Genomic DNA, 25,155 nt, shown 5'->3' on the forward strand with positions numbered 1-25,155 from the left:
GGAGGAGGTCAGGGCAACTTCTCTCTCTCTCTCTCTCTCTCTCTCTCTCTCTCTCTCTCTCTTTTTCTCTCATTTTTTCTTCTTTCATCAGACTCGAGCAGAAAGAGTCATCGGGTCGTCGAGTTTTCCGTCGCATCAGCTGACCTACCTGTTCCTTTCCCGGCGAGTTGTAAGTACCGCGAAGAGAAACAAAAAGAATAAAGAAAAAAGAATAGAAATAAACGCAAAGACAGATACCATTATTTATCCGTCCTTTTCTTTTATCTCACGTGAAACTTTTTGATTAATGCACGCACTTCTTCACCCATCGCAGAAGTTATCCTTCTTCCATCTTCGAGAAAAACGAATATCGATCCATTTTTATGGATCGTATCGATCGTTACTATTTTTAAATTCATCGAATCAACTATTTTCTATTTTTTCTTTTTCTTTCTTTCTTTTTCTATTTTTTCTTTTTGTTTTTTCTTTCTTTTTTTCTTCTCTTCCTTTCGTTCCTGGGATATCTAATGCGAATAGTTACGTTAATGCAAAGGACTATCATCCAATTGTTGTATGTTTTGAATTCATCGATCGATTCAAATATTTTATTGATCTATATTTATGTGTATGTGCGTGCGTGTATGTATGTATAAATATAGTGTGTGTGTGTGTGTGTGCGCGCGTGGTTGATCTCACATTTCGCGTTTTATATCTTGAAATATTAATCCTTTCTGCAAGTAGGTTATCCGAGATTGTGGTTTTATGCGGTGGGAAAATAAGAGATAAGCTATCTTTTCTTTTGTCATCAAAGGAAATTTCTAACAATAAGTAGGAGAAAATTTATGCTAAAAAGAGATCGCATCTTTCTTTCTTTTTTTCATTCAAAAACTGTTCGATTTTTCTTATGAAAAAAATGATTTTTAATCAGGATTTAAATTGGATGACAATATGAGAAATTGTATTTATTTAATAATTGCAATGTAATTTTTTGTTTTCTTATCAGAACATATTTTCTTTCTTCGTTGCTTATAGACATATATATATATATATATAAAATTTATATAATATTGTAATAATTATATATACAATTATACGTAAGACGAATAAACATGTAATAAATTGATTTTAATGTTTCAAAAGTGTGTATATATATATATACTATAAAATTTGTTGTTATATATTCGAAGATATAAATTATAAAAAACAAAAGACAAATATTTACAATACTAAAGATAAATATTTATTTTATAATTTCTATATAAATATATTGTTTATCAATGAAGACTTCTTTGATTGAATATATCGAATATTCAATTCGTCGAGTTCAAAATGATCGAGTGAAGTAATGTAACTCAAGAAGAGTCAAGAAGCGGGTTAAAAAGTCGACATACCGAAACGATCGTTCGTTGCTTCGGGCTACGGACGAAAGTGACTCAAGAGATTGTTTCGTTGTTAATTAAATGCGTTTTAAATGACGATACGATTCGAATAAATCCCACGAAAGAATATTTCTTTTTGAACGGTGCCGATCTTACAACGATTTTCGAATTCTTCAAGCGATTTTTCTTCAAAATTAAGACGAAGAAAAGAAAATATATTTTCTTCTACGTTATAAATCATAAAAGGAGACTTTAATGATTTGTCATAAGTCGATAATATCATCTCCATTATTGTCTAACGTCATTATTGAAAATTGCTTTCTCAAATTTATTTTATCGAATGATATTTAATCGATTATATAATCAATCGTATATAAAAATTAACATTTATCTTTTTATTTTTTCTTGATTTATATTTTCGAATATATAAAAACATATATATATATATATATATTGAAACATTGAAAGCCAAATTATTAAATCTTAATTCGTTTTACGTATACGTATATAAAATAATTCAAACGTTTATATATTTCTCCTGAGAACGAAACAAGTTTTTCTCCTTGTTGATACGGTGAATTCCATGAATGGAAAAATACTCGTGACAATATTTTGATTTTAACTTTCGCGATGTATCACGTATGTGATTGATCGAATGAATATTCGATTCGATTCGAAAAATGCAAAGGCATATATATATATATATATATATAGACATGCAATGTAAAATGTATTTACATATGGATGCACATTTCTTATTGAAACGTTTCGATCTTCTTTCAGAACGATACTATTTCATATCTTTAATTATTTATAATATTTATACTCGATACATAATTAACTCGATATTTCTTATATACATACATATATATATATATATATACACATAATGTATTTACAAGTTTTATAGCGAGGGTTAAGGTTATTTAAAATGTAGAAAGAGAGAGAGAGAGAGAGAGAGAGAGAGAGAGAGAGAAATAGGGAGAGAAACGACGACACGTCAGTTTGAAATTACCGACAAAGAAGAATCATTACGAACTTAAGAGAAACGTTTAATCGTCAAAGCAATCAAGACTCAGAAGCTTTAGCTCGTAAAACGTGTTGGTTAAGACTACCATCCTTTAAGAACGCGTTAATACATTTAATATTTACTTATTCCTACGTTGATTATTGTACGTATTCTATAGACATAATATGTTTCGTTATATAACGACGTTTCAACGTAGACTTTCGTATGTATATTTTATTTCTCACCTAACTTCTTCCTATTTTCTTATTCCTTTTTTTTCTCTCTTTCTCTTCTTTTTTATTATTATTATTATTATTATTATTATTATTATTATTATTATTTTTCTTATTTTCCATCTTCTTCGTATTTTATTATTATTTCTTTTATTAATATCAATTCGATTTACTAATTGATTCATAATTAACGATAATCCCGTTAAAACATGAAAATCCCGTCGTTACATGAAAATGATTGTTTAACGTTTAATTCAATATTATTAATTATTGATATTAATCAGCAATTAATTGCGAACACCGTAGGAATTACATTATGTCAAGAAATAATTGATATAATGAATCAGAAATGATTTCATTACAATTCCTACGAACTATATTATTATTATTATTATTGTTGTTATTATATATTACAAAGTAACATTTCGAATCGATTCCAAAGAAAAATCAGGGATTTTCGATTGCGATAGTGCGACTGTCATCGGGACTTTTCTTTCGTGTTACTGTAAAAAAAAAAAAAAAAAAAAGAAAGAAAAAAGAAAAAAGAAAAAGAAAGAAAAGAAAAGAAGAAGAAAGAAAAAGGGGAGGAAGAAAAGAAAAAAGAAAAAAAAAAAAGGGAAAAAAACATGGAATGAAAAAGGCGTGCGCGTGAAAGAGACGATATAGTCGGACGCACACGCGTTCGTAGCCCTAGCGTGCGATTTTATTGTTCGATGTCGGTGCACGATAAAAGTGCAAGGTGTATAATTTTCTCTCTCTCGTTTCTCCCTCGCCCTTTATATTCCATATACGTAAGGAGGCGTTACCACGAGCGAACGAAAAGGAATATGTCAGGGACTCCTCTGCAAATCCAATTGCATCGACGAGAATCTCTATTGAATCGTTGAGACAGAGAACAGATAACTTTTATATATATATATATATATATATATATATATATATATATATTTTTTTTTCTTTTGATCATGCCCTAAATCAATACGATATATTACGATTATACATCGTATCTATTTTATTTAATATAAAAAATTTTATTTAATGTACATTTTCCCTATTGTTATAAGTTTAATTTAAAAAGGAAAAAAAATTATAATAATAATAATAATAATAATAATAATAATAATAATAATAATAATAATGAAATTAAACAATGAAAATTGATTTAATATCAGTCTTCAATTACATATATGAATTTATATATTAATATTAAAATGAATTCATATAGTTCAACTTTTGTTGTCTCTCTATCTTCGTCTCTCTATCTGTTATCGTTTGACCGTATTTCTGTCTCTTTCTATCACTCTCATTCTCTCTCTCTCTCTCTCTCTCTCTCTCTCTCCTCTTCAGTTTCTCAATGATTTTTATTCCTTTCCTTTCTAACCGTCTCTTTCTACTCTTATTTTCAAACGATTTCTACGATTTCTGACTGCAGAATCTAAAAAAAGACAGTAAGGAAACAGCTTATATATTTTTCTTTTGATCATGCGAACGATCAATAGGATATATTCCAAGTATATATCGTATCTATTTTATTTAATGTAGAAAATTTTATTTAATGTAGATAATATTTTTGCTAGTGTTATAAGTTTAATTTAATAGGAGAAAAAAAGGGGAAAAAAAAATAATGATGATGATGATGATGATGATGATGATGATGAAATTAAACGAACAAGATAGATTTAAAGTAAGTCTTCAATTATTTATATATTGAATATATATAATGAATTTATATAATGAATTCGAGTAGTACAACTTTTGTTGTGTCTCTATTTTCGTTTCTCTATCTGTTACTATTTGACCGTATTTCTGTCTCTTTCTGTAGCACTGTCGCTCTCTCTCTCTCTCTCTCTCTCTCTCTCTCTCTCAATCTCTATCTCTATCTCTATCTCTATCTCTTTCTCTCCTTCTTCAGTTTCTCTACAATTTTTATTCCTTTCCTCTCTAACCCTCAATCGTCTCTTTCTACTCTTATTTCCAACCATTTCTACGATTTCTGACTGCAGAATCTAGGAAAAGGAGAAGAAGAAGGGAAGATGAGATTGAGGATGAGGATGAGGAAGAGGATGAGGATGAGGAGGAGGAGGAGGAGGAGGAGGAGTCTCGCAATTTCCTCCGGTGGACGCTTATCCGATTGGAAATTGCACAGCAAAAACTTGAGATCGTTGCACCCTACATCGTACTACGCTGTTAACTTGGTCCAGAATGAACGAGTAAGACAGAGAGAGAAAGAGAGAGAAAGAGAGAGAGAGAGAGAGAGAGAGAGAGAGAGAGAAAGAAAAAGAAGTCAGAACGTTCTTCGAATTTATAGTTCTCCGATTGCAAGGAAGAATAGTACATATATGTATGTATGTATCTATGTATCTATGTATATATATATATATATATATATATATATATATATGTATATACCTATATATACAACCTATGTAGTATGCGTAGGTAGATACCTAAAGATAGCATCAGAGAAAAGATTCTTTTCGTTCGGTGAAAATGGTACCTAAGGTTCTCATGTCCTCTCACGATTTGCCTGATCGAACGAATAAAAATGGTGGCTGGCTATTCTTATCATTCATCGGCAAAATGACAATTCGAGTTAACCGAATAGAATCATCCGCTATGAGAATTTATTTCTGAAGAAAGAGAGAGAGAGAGAGAGAGAGAGAGAGAGAGAGAGAGAGAGAGAGAGAGAGAGAGGAAGAGAGAATGTATTCATTTCTATGATATTTTTTGTAAAGATTATATGATACATCGATTATATGTTCATTAATGGGAATGATGGATTATCATAATGAAGATTTTTACGATTATTGAAATATGTTGGAAATTAATTTTTATGTCAGATTAATGGAGAATTTATTTATCATATTTTTAAATAAAATTAATAATGATTTATTTCCGAGGAAAACAATTTATTTCATTCGACGAAACGACGTTATGGTTATCTCCATTCAGGATTTTTTCTTCTTTTCTTTTTTTTTATTTTTATTTATTTATTTTTTTTTTCTGTTTTCTTTTCCTTTAAATGGAATAAGACAACAAAAACCTTCAACAGAATAAGACAAAGAATATTTTCATATGATAGAAAGAAAAATGATTTTACTAATATAATTCTTGCGAAAGATTCGTTGATAAGTTAAAATCATCTAGATAGACTTTCAAATGAAACTATCTCTTTCTCTCTTTCTCTCATGTAATCTGACGATTCGCCCTCGAAAATAATTGCCAATCTTAAACGAAAATCGACCCTCTTCTCTTGAGACGGGCGTTAAGACTATAATTAAAAAAAAAAAAAAAAAAAGAGAAAAGAAAAAAGAAAAAGAAAAGAGAATATATCAGCCACCGAGCCCATAAATCTTTAGCGCTTTCCCTCTCGTAATTCGTAAATCATCGTAAATTTTCATCATATGAAAATTTTAAAAATTCGATGTTTTGTAAAATGAACGATTAATTTCTACTTAATCGATTAATTTCCATTTAAATCAAAATCAATCGCTACTCATCGATCTCATCTGGTTTATCGATAAATCGAAGGAAAATAAAAAAAAGAAAAGAGAAAAAGAAAAAAGTATAAAAAATATGAAAAGAAAAACAAAAAAAAAAAAAACAAAAAAAAACAAAAAAAAAAAGAAAAGAAAAAAAAGAAATACTAAAAGAGAAGAAGTAAACGGATCGGGCCAATTACACGTAATTACAACGTTTGTCGTAAATCTACGCGACTTCCAGCGCAGATTTACGGCTCGTTTTTGCGTCGAATGGAGTTGCAAGTTTGTGTCTGGGAAAAAAGGTCAAGTATATACGTATACACATATACCATATACATATTGCGCACATAAATACGTATGAACGTAGTAGAAGTTGTAAAGGGTGCGTATGAGGGCGAGTCGGAACGCATCTTTAAGAACATGTTCTTGACCTAGTTTCTATTATCGACTCTTTTTTGTATATACGCACCAGCAATTATAATATATACATACATATACATACATACATACATGTATATATATATATATATAGCATTACATTACGTGTGTATATAAATATTTATATATTTATATTTATACTGTATTATAATATATGTAATATATGTAAATATATATTTAATTATTTAATTATATAAAATATAATTAGTATATATACAGTATATTGTATTAGTATATTATCTGTGTTATATATAAAAAATTATATATATATATATATATAGCATAGCTTTATTTTCATATAAATATAAATATATATACACACAAACAGTTTATATATATATATATATATATATGTATATATTGTACATTATATATTGTACAGACAGAGAGTGAGAGAAAGATAGATAGATAAATAGATAGAGAGAGTGGAGGGAGAGAGAGAGAGAGACAAAGAGAATAATAATCAAATTAATTAATCAACTTATAAGTTGTTGAAAACATAAATAAGAAAGATAATTAAGTATCAACTATTACAGCTATTTTTATCTTCTTTTTCTTCTTCTTCTTCTTCTTCTTCTTCTTCTTTTTCTTCCTTCTCTTCTTCATTTTTTTCTTTTCTTTTTCTTCACATAAACTCTAAATTTATCTAATAAGAAACTCATTCGTCACGGTGATAAAAAAAAGGGAATGCATCGAGATTAATTTAAGCGACATCGTTGAAAGATTTATTATACGCGTGTAAGGAAAAACGACGAGAGATTGGGAAAGAGGAAGATTGTAAACACGCAATATCTCGTTCAAACAACAACGAAGATCTCATCTCGATGCATGGGTAGTTATTCTCTCCATCTCGCTATCACGCGACTCTCGTTTCGCGCGATTTTTCACGCGCAAGTGCCATTATTGAGGCCATCTTAAACATAATCACACGCTTGGAAGAATATTAGTGTTGACGAAGTAAATCGTATCGAATGGAAATCGATTTTTAAAAAAAAAAATAAATTTTTTTCCCATTTTTAATTCATAATTCCAATGACCGTTTCGCATAAATTAATTGAGAAATAAATTCTCTAAATTTTATGCACGTATATATATATATATATATAGATATCATTTTTTTGTTTTTATTACGATCGTAATTTTTTTCGTTTCCTTTCTATTATGAAATAACAAAGAGAACGGTATAGACATTGAAAAAAAAAAAGAGAAAAATGAAATAAAAAGGAGAGAAATAAATAATAAAAAAAAAAAAAAAAAAAAAAAAACGAAAAGAAAAAAAAAAAGAAAAAAAATCAAATAAAAAAGAAAAGAAAGGAATCGATCGAATAAAATCGAGAGAAAAGAACAAAAGATAGAAAGTGTCACGTAAAATAACGAGACTGAATCGTGAACTAATGTAATTACAACGATCCACGGTAAATAGGATAATTACGTTCGTGCTCGTGTACGACTTTATACGATGATTCAATTATGCTCGTAGACTTTTCTCCGATCGCGGCTAACGAGATTATTAGAAGGTACGTGCGAATTTCTTTTTCACCTCGTGAAAAGGGAAAACTGACTGATCGTTAGTTGTAGAAAGAAAACTAGGTGAAAGAGGAAAGAAAATGAAAAGAAAAATGAAACTCCGCCGTTACTTTTCACTTCTATTAATTTATTATAACGTTTATATTAATTATTTTAATATTTCTCAAATATCACGCGACTTCTTTGTTCTAAACTTTTTTTTTGTTTCTTTTTTTTTTTTTCTTTATGTTTGTTTGTTTGTTTGTTTTTTTTGTTTTTTTACGAGGAAACATGATTAAAGCGGTGCGTACGTATAGAAGAAAAAAGAAAAGAAAGAAAGAAAAATGAAGAACAAAAAAATTGCTTGATATATTTGAAAACATCATTATTCTCTCGTTAAAATAAATGATTAAAAATTGGACTTGAACAGTTTTTTTTCTTTTTAATCTCTCTTTCTCGCGTCAGTATATAAATACATGTGTGCGAGTTTGTAGAAAAGAAAAAAACGAAAAGAAAAAAAAAAAAAAAAAAAAAAAAACAAAAAGAAAAAACAAAAAGAAAGAACAAAAGCAAAGAAATTATTTTGAAATATTTGAAAAAGCATTCTCTCGTTAAAATAAATGATTAAAAATCGGACTTGAACTGTTTTCTCCCTCTCTCCCTCTCCCTCTCTCTCTCTCTCTCTCGTGTCAGCAGCTTTTTTAATACATTTGTTTGATCGTCAAGCAGAAAAGGTCGTTCCAATTTTCTCTCACTTTTCAGAGACACGTTTGAAAGACGCTACCGCAAGTCAAGCGCTTTACGAGAATGCGGACGGTCGAGTCAACAGCCCTGAATTCCATCCATGGTTGAAAGTATTCACGGAACGAAGGATATATTCTTTCACTCTTCTCCCCTTCCCCCCTCTCCACGCCCCTTTTTCCTATTTTATTCGCAAAAAAGTCCTTTGTTTCTTTCTATTATTCTTCTTACTCCGCCGTCATCCTGGCGACGCGGAATACGCGTCCGATACGGAAGATCAATCGTTAGATAAATCTTAATAATTTTTTTCCCCCCCCCTCTTCTTTTCGATCCTTTAAAAGAAGAAACAAATAGTTACATCTATTCGATCTACTCTAATAGTTAATATTATTAGAAAATCTTTGATCTTATCTTTTTCCTCATAACTTTTTTCCGATGGGTCTTTTTTTCTTTTTCTTTCTTTATCGATATTTATCAATTACAAAGCAAATTTTTATTTCTAATTTCATGCGACGACATTGAATCGATCTACAGAAAAAAAAGAAAAAGAAAAATCATTCATTAAAAATCTTAATAATCCTATCAACGTATTTTTTTAATAATTATGTCATATAAGAAAAATCGAATGGTAATTTATGAAGGGCAACATATTATATGCCATAATTCATATTATTCGATCAACGTTTGTTTTTTTTTCTTTTTTTTCTTTTTTTTTCTTTTTTTTCCTTGTTTCTTCCTCTGTGTAAAGTATAACATCAATTACGTTTCGATTACTGTATCGACAAGTATGTGCAATCGACTTCATTGTCGAGAAATATAATAATAAATGATTCTACTACTACGTAGAATTACCGACGTACGTACAAATTTATCGTTATTACAATTATTTCCTCCTTAAGCAGTTCAAAGATTCCTTTATGTCTCTCTCGTACGACTAACAATGATATCTCTTTGCAAAAGCATTACCTTTTTATAGCAATCGACGTATCAATGATTTTATAGAATTTACTTGTTCAAATTCGAATTATTATTCTATAATTTCATGAAGTATATAAATTTCTTTCTCAATTTTGACGTCATTTAAATTCAACATATACTACTTAAGTACAACCAGTAATTTAATTTTCTCTTCGTAGAAACTATTCCGTCAAATTGTTTATACTTTCCACGTATCGGGATTTTTACAATTAAACTACTTCTCTAGAAAGATCTATTTCTTGATCTATCCAGTTTGACAGACTCGACTATGTCATGCATCAAGATTCGAACTAATTTGCAAAATTCTTTTTCCTCTTGGTTCGCCAATCGTATCGTTAAAGGAAAAAGAAAAACAATTTCTCGAGCATTCGATCTAATGTAAAGAGAGAAAAAAATGAAAAGATAGAGAGAGAGAGAGAGAGAGAGAGAGAGAAAAGGATAGAAATAATTTTTCTCTTGCGCAAAATTTCAAATTATATCTAAAGTTTAAACGTACAAATAATCATAGGCAATACAGTCGATCATCGAAGAACATTAGAGATTCGATACCAATTTATTTTCTCGTACAAATGATTCCGTCAAATCGTCCTATCTTCTTTATATATCATAATTTCTCCTTTCTCTCTGGTACCAATATTATCCTTTCATCAATTTTTTCCTTTTCTTTTCTATCTTACCAAATCCCATTAAATTTTTTATTGGAACGATCCTTGAAATCTTATCGTCGATATTAATACAAACGTAAAGAATGAAACGTTACTTTTGTTTTTTAAATATATTTATATTCAATTATAACGAACGACGTTCGTTCACTTTAATATTATAATGATTTCAAATAAAAATGTCAATATAAAAACAGAAATTAGATGTAGAGATATCAAATTCGATGGTTCGAGAAAAAAGGAGGAAAAAGAAATTAAAAAAAAGAATTAAAAAAAAGAGAGAGAAAAAAAAAAGAAAAAAATAAAAGAAAAAGGATCGATTAAGAAATCATTTTTTTGCGCTAACAGAAATAGACTACAACGAGAATATTCAATGATTTAACTTTCCCTCCCTCCCTCTCTCTCTCTCTCTCTCACACACACACACAGATACATATACTTTTTCTTTTAACTAGGCTAAGCGTATCGATAAAGGAATCGTTCATTTTGCAAAGACTTGGTCAATAAAGATGATACCTAGATAGATTAAGAAAAATGGAATAAGAGAAACAAAGCAAAAGAAAAAGAAAGAGAGAAAGAAAGAGAGAGAGAGAGAGAGAGAGATTATCTATCTCTTTATCGTAAATCGAATGAATGATCTCTCGAAAAATTCCTCAATCCTTCGATCTCTCTCTCTCTCTCTCTCTCTTTCTCTGTCTCTCTCTCGAATACCAGCACGTTAAAAGTCTAGTGAGAGGTAACGAATGATTATCGAGAGTCCTGTTTCAGGTTCCTCCTTTCGCTATCTTGCAAAGAACGTTCACGTTAAATTAAACGACGCTGGACCTCTCTCCTTCCTCTTCCACACCCTCTATTCACCTCCACCTCCTTCTTCTTCACCTCCTCCTACTCGTTCCGCCGTCCTTTCGACTTCGTCGTCGTTACAAACTAGTAATTGGAATTCTATCTGTCTATATCTCTGTTTTACTTTTTCATAGGCTAGTCCGTAGGAGTCACAAATAGTTTCTAAAAATGTGAACGAACGAACGAATGGACATTCCTTCTGTATCTATTAACGAAAACGTTCTGGATCACCTGTAAAAATGGAAGGAGATAAAAAAGAGAAAAGAAACAAAAAAAAAAAAAAAAAAGAAAGAAAGAAAGGAAGAAAGAAACGAAGAGAAAAAAAAAGAAAGAACATGAAGAAAGAATACAGAGAAACCATACCACGAGAACTTTCTTCTTTCGTGAAGGAAAATATACTACTGTAAGCGATCGAGCGTGAAACGAATAAATATAACAAAAAGATCTCTTTTGTCGTTCTATCCTTCTTCTTCTTCTTCTTCTTCTTCTTTATTCTTTTTTTCTTGCTTTTTTCTTTCTCCGTCGTTGTTTTCTTTTCTCTCATTCTCTCTCTTAATTTTCATCGGCTCGATTTGTTTTTTTTTTCTTTTTTTTTTTTCCCCCTTTGACTTCTCTTACTTTTCTTTTCCTTTGCCCCTCCCCTCCGCCCCTGTACCTTCGTCTTCTTCTTCTTCATTATTTGGATTTTATACGCAAATTTGTACAATTTGTGTATAAAAAAAATTTCGTTACAATTTGTTGATAAATATGATTTTCTTTCTTTTTATTTATTTTTCTTTTTTTTTCTTTTTCTTTCCTTTTTTTTTTTTTTTTTTCTTTTTTTTTTCATAACACTTCATAAGTTTCTAAATGAAATATAGTGATGAGTTTCTAAAAGAAAAGCCATAATAGTTTTGTTCTTGCAATAGGGAAAAAGATAGAAAAAAGAAAAGAACTTATGAAAAACGTAGTCGTTTAAGTAATATTTTTTTCGAGACTTAGAATTAACAACGCGAGGAGCAACTTTTATGATACTTTTACTTCGACTTATTAGGCCGACTCATCGTGATCGAGTATTCTACGATGTTTTAGAAGAAAAAAAAAAAAAAAGAAAAAAAAAAAAGAAACATAGATAGTTATCGTTAAAATGGCGAAATCGTAATTTGTATATACACATGTACATATGTGTGTTCATACATACACAAACATATATATATATATATATATATATATATATATACATATATATTTAAAGACATTACTTTTACTTCCTGAACTCTTCTTTTTCTGAAGGAATCACGTGGTCCTGTTGTAATTTCGATCGGACAGCTAATTACACGACTCACGGATTGTTATTGTCCTTTTCCAGGCACGTATATATAAAATGAAAAAAAAAAAAAAGAAATAAAAAGAAAAGAAAAAGACAGAGAGGAAAAAAATAAAAAAAAAAAAAAGAAAAGAAAATATCTTGAGTGAACGCGTACGAATACAACGTATACTAACAACCATGAGAAAGAATAGATTTGAATGGATGAATGACTCGTGTCAAAGATCAACGACTACAATATTAGTTACGTCAGATTCGTAGAATCGTCGTCTATGAAGGATCGTCGAACTTATGTATCTCGTAATAGCAACAAATGAGTATTTGTAAGTATTTATAAGTATTTATATACGTGATACATATGTATCCCAATTTTGTACAACTTCCTATACGTATGAATGTCATTATGTTAATTCTCCTACAGGTGATATAATCAATTTATAATCAATCCTCTTGATTTTATTTTCGATTATTTCTCCCAACTTTTATTATAATTAATTGATTAATAATATCGTAGATTGATTAACGATATCACGTTTTTAAATAACTACATAAAGAAACATACATTTAAAATACTTAAAGGCCATTTTCATGAAAACTTCAATAACATACAAGAGTTTATTATCAAAGAATTATTGTCTCCTGTAGTCGATTTTATTTATATAAAATATGCAAAATGAAAGAAAGGTTAACAAAAAATAAATAAATATTACAATAAAATATTTTCTTAAGCTCACAATCAGATTTTGAAAAGTCCTCGATTATCTAACCTCTTTATCGACTATGAAGACATTCTTCTTCGACCTTTAAAAAAAGTAAAAAAAGTTAAAAATAAAAATAAAAATCTTTTTATTTATGTACGTAATGTCCTGTAGAAATTCAGGAAACAAACTTATACATCCATTATTCAGATGCTGATTCGTTATCTCTAGACATCATCGAAACCTTCGACGACATTATTCGACGACCTTGAGTAGACATCAACAATTTCTTATTTCCGACGTAATCCATGTCTTTTCTCTCGCAGCTACGAACTTTAATGCCTAAATCTTTGTTCCTTTTGATAGGTCTTCCATTAACGACATACCTTTTACGATTTTATTTTACGCATAATTAATTTTATCTTTCTAATAACCTTCTATCCATTACATGAATGTTCTTGTCAATTACTTCATTGGAAAATATTTGAATGAAATATTATATAGTTTGACGATAAAAATAGATAGATTTATTAATGTTATATAAATAATTGTATAGAAATTAATTATATACGATATACGTATCATATTAATTTAATTATATATACTTATTACAATTTATAATACAGTGTTCTACTTGATCGACACAGATGGTAATCCTTGAATTTTTACGATGATCGATAATATTGATTTATCGACCGAGCATAACCTAACCACATAACGATAATAACGATATTAGTTATCAAATTAAAATATTATCATTAATTTACATTTATCTGAGAATAATATTGTAATAATGTGTGTGCCTTTGATATTTATTTATTATCTCTGATGTTTTCAAATAAACTCAAGAGAAATAAAATATTAAATAAAAATTCTCCGATGGGTTATCGATTGCCACATGTGGACGCCATTTTCAGCCGGATCATCGGCCACGTCTTAACTTCATGGCCGAGGTTTCTTGTTTAAATCTAATATTGAATTTTACTCATTGAATTTAACAATATCTAATACATTGGATATTCCATAAACAACTAAAATGGTATGTTTAATACGTTATACTTTTCATATTGTAAACATATTATTGTATTTATCGTTTAACACTTGTAGACAACTTGTTATATTGACATTAGTACTTTTTTTTTTCTCTTTGGTAACAGTTGACACGTCAAAATATTTATTACATTTAGTACATTTATATAAAATATGTTTATAGAATTTTAAGATTTACATTGTCAAATTAAATATGGAAAATTCGTTATTATTCTAAGAATGAAACTGAATTATTATGTTACTTTTACAGCCTTTGAGGTTAGATATTAAGAGAAAATTGACCGCCAGGTCAGACAGAGTAAAAAGCGTAGATCTTCATCCAACGGAACCATGGATGTTATGTTCTTTATATCAGGGTAATGTTAACATATGGAATCATGAAACTCAGACACTTGCGAAGACCTTTGAAGTATGCGATTTGCCAGTTCGAGCAGCCAAATTTGTACCTCGTAAAAATTGGGTTGTCACTGGATCAGATGATATGCAGATTAGAGTATTCAATTATAATACTTTAGAACGAGTTCATTCGTTTGAAGCTCATAGTGATTATGTCAGATGTATAGCGGTACATCCTACTCAACCATTTATTTTAACCAGCAGTGGTAAGTAAATTAATTCTAATTGTTTTATTTGAATATATATATATATATTTTTTTTTTATTTGAATTTTGTGTAATTCAAGTGTAATCCTTAATTTTATTTAACAGATGATATGTCAATTAAATTATGGAATTGGGAAAAGTCTTGGATAAGTCAACAAATTTTTGAAGGACATACACATTATGTCATGCAAATTGTTTTTAATCCAAAAGATAATAATACTTTTGCCAGTGCATCCTTAGATAGAACAGTAAAAGTATGGCAATTAGGATCATCCACTGCTAATTTCACATTGGAGGGTCATGAGAAAGGTATTAATTGTGTGGATTATTATCATGGCGGTGATAAGCCTTATCTAATATCAGGAGCAGATGACAAATATGTCAAAATTTGGGATTATCAAAATAAAACTTGCGTTCAGACATTGGAAGGACATACGCAAAATATCTCAGCAGTCTGTTTTCATCCAGAATTACCTATTGTTCTTACTGGTTCTGAAGATGGAACAGTTAGAATATGGCATGCTGGAACATATAGATTGGAATCCTCTCTTAATTATGGTTTTGAAAGGGTTTGGACTATAGCTTGTATGCGAGGCTCAAATAACGTAGCTATTGGTTATGATGAAGGAAGCGTCATGGTAAAAGTTGGCAGAGAAGAGCCAGTAGTATCTATGGATTCTTTGGGTGGTAAAATTGTATGGGCGAAGCATAGTGAAATCCAACAAGTAAATCTAAAGGCATTAGGAGAAGAACCTCAAGATGGTGAACGATTACCTCTTGCTGTTAGAGATATGGGTGCATGTGAAATTTATCCTCAATCTATTCAACACCATCCAAATGGAAGATTTTTAGTACTTTGCGGAGATGGAGAGTATATAATTTATACATCTATGGCATTGAGAAATAAAGCTTTTGGACAAGCATCTGAATTTGTTTGGGCAGCCGATTCCAGTCAGTATGCTGTAAGGGAAAGTACTACGTCTGTAAAGGTCTTCAAAAATTTCAAAGAGAAGAAAAGTTTTAAGCCAGACTTTGGTGCAGATAGTACGTACAAGAATATTCATTCTTTTTTTTTTTTCCCCCTATTCTCTTTCATATAAAAAAATGTATACTTTTGAAGCAAAACTTGTACATAATATTTTTAATTATTACAGATATATTCGGTGGATATTTACTTGGTGTATCATCTGGGTCTGGTTTATCCTTCTTCGATTGGGACACATTAAAATTAATTCGACGTATAGATATTCAGCCTACGCATGTTTATTGGGCTGAAAATGCTTCTCTTTTGGCATTAGCTACCACAGATCAGTATTTTATTTTAAAATATGTCGCTGATGCTGTCAATAATGCACCTGAGAATGGAGAAGATATAGAAGATGCATTTGAGGTATCAATACTTATTCATTTTAATCTTGAAATATAGATTAAACTTGAGATAGGCATGAAATTCTATAAAAAATGATATTAATTTTAGATGGTAGCAGAAATGACGGAAATAGTAAAAACGGGTCTCTGGGTTGGTGACTGCTTCATCTATACGAATAGTGTTAATAGAATAAACTATTTTGTTGGCGGAGAAGTAGTTACAGTTTTTCATTTAGATAGGCCAATGTATTTACTTGGTTACGTACCAAGAGACAATAGATTGTATTTATGTGACAAGGAACTCTCCGTTGTTTCTTATTCATTATTATTGTCCGTATTAGAATATCAAACAGCTGTTATGCGAAAAGATTTTGAGACTGCCGATAGAGTATTGCCAACAGTACCTAAAGAACATCGTACCAGAGTGGCCCACTTCTTGGAAAAACAGGTTAGTATATAAAACCGGATGTATAATAATTATATTGACAAAATAAGAAAGCAATCTTTTAAACAATTTAACAGGGATTCAAAGAACAAGCTTTGGCTGTATCGACTGATCCGGATCATAGGTTTGAATTGGCATTGGCTTTGGGAGATTTGAAAACGGCACATTCCCTTGCAAAAGAAGCGAATAGTCAACAAAAATGGCGACAATTGGCATCTTTGGCAACGCAAAAAGGAAAATTATGTTTGGCACAGGATTGTTTACATCAGGCACAAGACTTTGGTGGTTTACTTTTGTTAGCAACTAGCACTGGAAATGCAAGCATGATTGAAAAACTTGGCGCCGATGCTGATGAAATGGGAAAGAATAATATCTCATTCTTATCAAATTTCATACTCGGGGACATAGACAAATGCATTGAAATTCTCTTGAAGACTAATAAAATCCCTGAAGCTGCTTTCTTTGCTAGAACTTATGCACCTAGCAAGATATCGTCCATCGTTCAATTGTGGAAAGAAAAATTATCAGCGGTCAGCGAAAAAGCTGGACAGAGTTTGGCTGATCCCGAACAATATGAAAATCTATTTCCCGGATATAGAGAAGCATTAAAAGTGGAACAATTTTTGAGAGAAGAAAACAAAAAGAAAATTTCTGCATCCGCGTTCCCAACGATACAGGTCAAAATGATCATATTATTATTTCACCTAATGAATTTGTAATAAATTCAATATTTTTCAGAAATTCAATGAATATACAATTTGATTACAGCCCAATGTTGAACGAAAACCTATAGAAGAAATGTTGGCGGCCGAAGCAACAGGAAAATTCAATTATAACGTAGCTCCCGGTATCAGTACTGTAGAATCTGATACGATACAACAATCGAACGAAGCTTTACTCAACAGATTAGAGAATCTCGAGATCGTAGTAAAAACGAATCTGTCGAAGAGTACGGTTTCGGAAAAGATTACAAAAACAAGCAATTCCAGGCCATTGACCGTCGACGATGACGATCTCGATCTCGATCTTGAACTTGACGATACGATCGACACTACCGTAAGTAAATTTCATCGATTCTCTTCGAAAATCATCCTTCCAAAGAATTTTTATCCGTTTTATCCAATTCTCGAGATAATTTATCCGCACGTTATACTCTCTTCTTTGATTTGTTTGTTTTGTTTTGCATGCTGACAACACTCGATAGACGAGTCCGATTAAAAAAAGTAAGTTCGAATGCAATTCGTTTTAATGTCTTTTCGTTTTTTTTTTTTTTTTACGTTTCTTTCTCTCTCTCTCTCTTAAATTTTCAAAGCAGATATTTTAATTTGACAAAAACAAATTGAAATTGAAAATCATTCGGTAATGAAACAAACGAAGAGAAACAGTTCACGTATGTATGAGAAGTAAGGAAAATATGCTGCGCCATACGGATCTATCTTTTTACAAGTGGTCGCAAGTAAAAGGAGCCGTTGCACACTGAGCGCAATGCTAATCCTGTTGTAAGCGTGACAGAAATGATTAGTCCTGCGATAGGTTCGTGGTAATAAACGTCATTCTTCGTGGAATTAGTAACACTACATATTGGAATAAGTTGAACGTAATAATCTACATAAGATCTGGAATAAGTAAAATAAAAAAATAAAAGTAAAAATAAAAAAAAAAAAAAAAAATAAAAAAAAAAATGAAAAGATCAGAAAGACAAATTAATTATGTAGAAATTCGTCAGGAAGACGAATCGATCGAAATCGAGAAAAGAATGACGAAGAGACGATAGATATGTTATTGGTCAATGGCTTAATGCCCTAAATGGCGAACCCGTAACCCTAGATGAGTGTAGGATTACCATAAACATGGTCTGCTTCGAAACAGGGAAATAATTCTCCGACGTACGTCGTATATTCGAATGTATCCGATCATTTTGATTATGATCACTCAATAACTCGATAACGTTCTTTAAATCAATCTGATCGTTTATTATCAACCACAAGAATATTTCTCTACTTTCTATTAATATATATATATATATATATATATATATATATATATATATATATATATATATATAGTTAATTATTTTAAGATCATGATTATTTTTTACACGATAATTATTTTGAGGATTAATTTAATATCACATTTATATCGTCATTCATAGTAATAATATAATAAAAGTTTATATAAAATTTTCAATACTAAATTGAATTACGCTAATTATATCGCGCAAATTTTAAAATTGTTATATTTATTTTTGAGAAAGATATACAAAGGATAATATAATACATAAAAGAATTTTTATAACTAATTAATTTTTATCATAAATAATAGATTTTTATTATATATTCGTATACGTTATTGTTTATGTTGTTCACTTTTATTAAACAGGGCCAAGAAAGACTAATGCGTTTTAAGAATCAGTAGCGAATCATTAAGACCCGCAACGAGTAACCGATATCGCGTTTACCCCACGGGCCAGTCACGCTGTATTTTGTTTACAGCCTTGTTGCCATAACATTCGACTTGGGGAGTCGGTTCGGATAGCTCCTACGTTATGGTTACTTCGGCAAGTCCCTCGGTTTTGTCACGCTCTGCCTCTCACTTCTTCTACGATCGATCACTTCCTTCTTCTTCTTCTTCTTCTTCTTCTTCTTTTCTTAATGAAACTTCATGAAATATCATAAAAATTTCTATTGTCTTTCTCTCTCTCTCTTTTTCTCTCTCTCTCTCTCTCTCTCTTTTCTCTTTCTCTCTTTATCTCTTTCTCTTTCTCTCACACATGCACACGCATAGACAGAAATGCAAATATTTGTGTTTTATAGTTTATATATATATACATATATATATATATGTATAATCATTTGTACGAAATAATAAATATTTATTATACGTGCATTAACTTCATAAACTTGTTTTTGGATTTTTTTTCTTTTTTCTTTTTTCTTTTTTCTTTTTTTTTTTTAAGTATACACGATCGTTACGTATAAATAAAAAATTATTATTATTTATTTAAGTATGCTATATTTTTTATTCTGTTCTTTTTTTTGTATTCTATTTTCTTTTTTATTTATTTATTCACTGTCTTATTTTATACATATATGTATAATTTTAATTTACAATTTTCCATGCTCGTTAATTTTAACAATAAACAAATATCATTCTATAATTATATATGTTATTAAAGGGAAATAATTTTTGATTTCAGGGTGTGAATTTAGATGATGATCTTTTAGAAGAGGATTAGCCGATACGAAATCGAGATACGATAAATGCGTTTATGGCACTCGAACGACAATTTCATTCCCCTTCCATTGGTCATTCCCCCAAAGAATCAACGAGAGTTCTTTAGAGACAAGTATTAAAAGAAAGAAAAAAAGCAACAAGAGAAGCAAGAAAAAAGGAAAAAATAAAAAATCTAATGAATTTATATCAACATCGCATCAATTTCAAAACTTGAATAACGCAATTCTGCGAACGCTCAATGATACATACTTATAAATAAATATATATATATATATATATATATACATATATATATATATATATATATATATACATGCATATATATAGTATATAGAATTTTAATTGTATTGTTAATATAAGAAAAAGTACAAGTAATTGTACAAACCATTTGATTGTATTTCTTTTATATTAACAATTGAAACTTCCGACAAACAGATTGATCGATTTAAATAGAAGACAGTAATTGGAAATACGTGATAAACAAAAGTTACATATATAGATTGTTACATTTTTATTATTGTCTCGAAAGAGACTAAAACAAATGATTTTAAAATTACTTTTATATACAAAATCATGGATACACGTAAATACATGCGTCCTCGCTCTGCACACATACATACATACATACATACATACATACATACATACACAGATATACATATATATATATATGAAATTATATAAGACAAGAGATATCATTAATTTTGATGATTAAAATACATAACTCGATTTATATTAATGTAGATAAGATTCTACGATATCGTAATTTCGTGCTTTTTAATAATTTCTTTTTTTTTTTCTTTTTTTTCCGTTTATTAAGATGGCGCCTGTAAATCTTGTAACTTTGTTATGTCACATCAAAAATATTGATATTATTTAAAAAGATATGACGTATTATAGTGCAATATCGTTATCATTGTGTCAGAATCTCTTTCTCTTTTTCTTTTTTTTTTTTTTTTTTTTTTTTTATTTCGAATTTGAACGTGCCTCGATTTTTGTGGCCTCCTTGCAGAAGAACGAAACCGATGCACGCGTTACGTGTCGCGAAGAAAACAAAGAGGCGCGTTTGGTACGAGCCGTACGTGCTCACCGACGACTTTTAAGAAGAGAAGGAGGAGGAGAATAAGTCAGAAGGATTGAGGCACGCGTGTTCCGGTAAAATATATAACGCCGTTTAAACGTTTGCCTCGCCAAGGGAAACGAGGAGATGCAAAGAGTTACATTTCGTTTCCCAACTAAACGAAAAGCTGATAAATTTGGATCGTCGAAATGCAACCTTTTGAATATGCGCATTTCACTAATAATAAACTGTTCCATGTTAAAAGCGAACACTTTCAATCGATTATTCATTTTCGAAATGTTAGACCACGATATTTCGATACTTCGTTAGAAATAATTTTCTTTCTTTCTTTTTTGTTTTTTGCTTTTTCTTCTTTTCTCTTTTTACAATGAACAAATTTTATCCAAACGCTTTCCATTTTCCTAACGTAATATCTATCTCGAATAATTTTTATATCGTTGTTTTTAACGTAGAAAGAGAGATTATTTTAAAATTAATTATTAACTTATCCGATTAATAATTAATAGATCTAAACAAACAACGATAATATTTTCCATTGATAATATCGACAATACTTATTGGCTAATCAAAATATAAAATTTCGAGCAAGTTATGATTTAACAAAAACGATTTAATATTGGATAGATTGTACTCCAATACAATTTCAAATAAGATAATTATAATTAATAATTGAAATTTTCAATGCGTCAAATCTTTCGTAATATTTATTCATTACGTTCATTGAGATATAAAATTGGGATTTTAATAATATCTGGAAAAAAGAATTTTCTTAAAGTTGAGCGTATTGAAATACGGAGTATATTGGAAATGTTCTCTGTTATAAAAAGAAGAGAACAAAAAAAAAAAAAATAAGAAAAGGCTACGTAAGCATTCGAAAAAGTTCAATTTGCTGGCTGATGCAAAACGCACGAGGGAATCCTTCTCACGCTCGTCGCGAAGAGTCACGAAGAATCGTGAGGAAATCATCATGATTTAATGAGTCATTGACACATCCTGTGACATCATACTCTTTATACTCAAAACTCATCAAATATTATTAGCAACACAAGCAGGTCCTTATGCAATCGCAAATAATTTCTTTCATAATTTTTCTTTCCCCAAAATAACAACCTTCTATCCTGTTCTTCTTGATTTCTTTCTTTTGATTCATATTTTCTTTTTTCGTTTCTTTTTTTTTTTTCTTTTTCTTTCTTTCTCTTTTTTCTTTTTTTGTTTAATTCAACGATAACTCATTCACGGCTATTTAACGATAATTACATTGTCGTACAATCTCGTATAATTTTTTTGAGATGTATTTATGGATCGCTTTAAGTTTATTTTAAATTAAGTATATTTTAATTATAAACGGAGCCCGCCGACGCATGGATTTACGTGTATAGTCATCGTCGCTCGCGCTTTACTGGATCGTCGAAAGAAAACCAAGCAAAAAGAAGACGTACGAGAGATCAGGAGGAGAAGGAGGAGGAGGAGGAGGAGGAGGAGAGGGGAAGGGAGGAAGGGGAGGAGGAGAAAAAGATATCCCCGTGCGTTTGCTCGAAAATAGAAACAGGCCTCGTTGACGGCCGACTACAAATTGTCCGCGTCATTGCCTTGCACCCTGCAAAACTGATTCTCTTCTTTCTTGGACGGGGAAAAAAAACCAAAAAAAGAAAGAAAAAAATGTGAGAAAGAGAGAGAGAGAGAGAGAGGACACCCTTAAAAGGTGGGGAACGCGTCACAACGTCAGAAATCGAAGGGTATTTGTTTCTCTTCTGTTCTTTTTTTTTTTGTTGTTGTCTCCTTTTTTTTGTTCACCACCCCCATCCCCCCGGGGGGGGGAAGGCAATATCGAAAACGAAATAGCGGAATTATTCTAAAAGAATTTTCTTTATCATCCTTTTCTTTTTTTTTTCTCTTACGATCATTCGAAAATCATCTATTACGAATTTTTCTTTGCCGAATTGAATTCGTTTCGCCATAATAATTTCCTTCCTGTTATGTGGATTAAGCTTATTACTTCTTTTGTTCCTTGTTTTTTTCTTCCTTTTCTTTTTTTTTTTTTTTTTTGTTCCTCTTACGTTAACATCATAAACAAATGTTGTGTCTTTTATAAAATTAACAAGGAGAGGTCTTTTTTGTTTGTACCTTATCCTGCAAAATTCAATCTTTTAACGAAACCATACGTTTTGTAATTTTGTATTTTAATTGTTCGAATATATAAAAGTTCTGTCGAATGAGGAGAGAAAGAGAAAAAAGAAAAAAAAAAGGAAGAAACAAAATTATATTGATGAAATATATTTTGCAACATTTGAATTTGTAACATTGTCTATCTAATGTGGGACATTTAAACGTTTTAGGTGGATAAGAACGTTAATTTGTAACGACGTGGCATCAACGATAATATTTATTACCCAACATTTTCATGGGCGGATTAAAAGGGAGTCAACCGAACGGTATACTAACACGCACTTACGTTCGTTAAAACGGTCCCTTACAGTGTTCGACTAAATCCACTTCGTCGCTCGCATAACTCTCGCTCATCGACGTCGACCTTTTTATATCGTATTTCACCGACGTAGCGCGAACGATAGATCATTTTTTTTTCTTTTCCTTCTTTTTTTTTTTTTTTTTTTTTTTTTTTTTTTCTTAACACGTCACAACCTCTTACCAAAATCAATCTCGCAAATAATTCTCTTCATTAGCGGCAATTAAAATAACAAATAAACTTATCGTTCACGTATATTTATTTATTTATTTATTTATTTATGTGTGGGTTTTTTCTTTCTTTTTTTTTTTTTTTTCTTTATTTTGTTTTTCTTTTTAATAATTTTACGCCAAGATAGTAAACGATTTTTAAATAATATATTTTCATTTAAATAATTGAATGAAAATTGTACAAATATTTCGATACTTATTATATACATGAAGAGACATTTAATAACATACGCTTTAAAACGTGTGAAAAATTGAAAATTTTAATCGATCATTTTGATTTATTTTCTTTAAAATAAAATAGCTCACCCTGTGTATATAGGTATGTATTATTAAATTCGAATTTTTATTAATATTTCCTCCTTTTTTTTTATTCATTCTTTCGAAAGAAAATTTTCCGCGAGAAAGAACGATGATGAGGTCCCATGGGACTTTGTTCCTTCAAAAATGTCACCATATTCATCAAAAAAAAAGAAATATTCATCATAAAAAAAAGAAAAAGGAACATGTTGAGAGAGAAGAAAGAAAAAAAAAAAAGTGACGTTAAAACGTAATCGTCTTTAACACCTCCGTTCTTAGAGACGTAAGAAACTATTTCCCAAAATAAATTCTCCAGGGACAATATTTAAACGTTCCGTTAATTATATTCTCATACGTCCCTTTTATTGCGTAGCATAACGAATACGTTATAATAATTAATTAAAAATTAATTAAAAACAAAAGAACTACCTACTTACATATCTGATAAAATTCGTTAATGCATCTCGTTTGTAGTATTATTTTTTATTTTTTATTTTTTTTTTTCAATGATTAAAAACACGATAATAATTGTAAATTATTTAAATTCATCAAATGGGCATCCTACGTAATACGAAACACTACACGATGATTTATAAACGCATAACTGATGACTTAATTACATCTATATATATATATATGTGTGTGTAATATAATTCGTATTTCATTATTTTGACAAACGTAGATGAACAAAATATATTTTATAATGAAACAATACGGAAAAGTTGCTAATTGAAAAATCCTTTTAGGAATGGCATTAGTTTAATTTATTTATCTTTATTTTTTTTTCTTTTTTTTTTTCTCTCTCTCTCTTCTTTTATATAAAATTAAAGCAGAAAAAACGTAAGGATATTTATAGATTTTTACTTAGTTCTTTTTTTCTTGTTTTTGTTCTAATCGCCATAGTCGATGTCGAAGAGGAACAATAAAATATGAATAAAAAATTCGGAAGACACGAGAACAGCTGTTGCGCGTTCGTTCAACGTAAGAGTTTCTTAAGAAATTTTCTACGTCGCGGGCCTTCGAGAGACGTTAAACTCGTTCTAAATCGGTTTTCTTATGGGCACAGGTGGCACGATACAAAATAAAAATTTCTACTGTTAAAAACGAATATTTTCACTGAAACAATTTAA

General features: G+C 29.9%; 1 protein-coding gene across 1 annotated transcript; it reads left to right on the plus strand.

Annotated features, from left to right (window-relative positions):
* The first annotated feature begins 14,135 nt into the window (after positions 1-14,135).
* Positions 14,136-21,282, plus strand: LOC124423525 (coatomer subunit beta'). The gene is made up of 8 exons (XM_046961328.1): positions 14,136-14,293; positions 14,555-14,906; positions 15,012-15,950; positions 16,061-16,296; positions 16,384-16,722; positions 16,797-17,396; positions 17,488-17,775; positions 19,916-21,282. The coding sequence occupies exons 1-8, from the start codon at positions 14,291-14,293 to the stop codon at positions 19,952-19,954; spliced, it is 2,796 nt and encodes a 931-aa protein (XP_046817284.1). The 5' UTR covers positions 14,136-14,290; the 3' UTR covers positions 19,955-21,282.
* Positions 21,283-25,155: the final 3,873 nt, after the last annotated feature.

The sequence above is a fragment of the Vespa crabro genome, chromosome 4 (assembly GCF_910589235.1).
Source record: "Vespa crabro chromosome 4, iyVesCrab1.2, whole genome shotgun sequence".
Classification (NCBI taxonomy): Eukaryota; Metazoa; Arthropoda; class Insecta; order Hymenoptera; family Vespidae; genus Vespa; species Vespa crabro.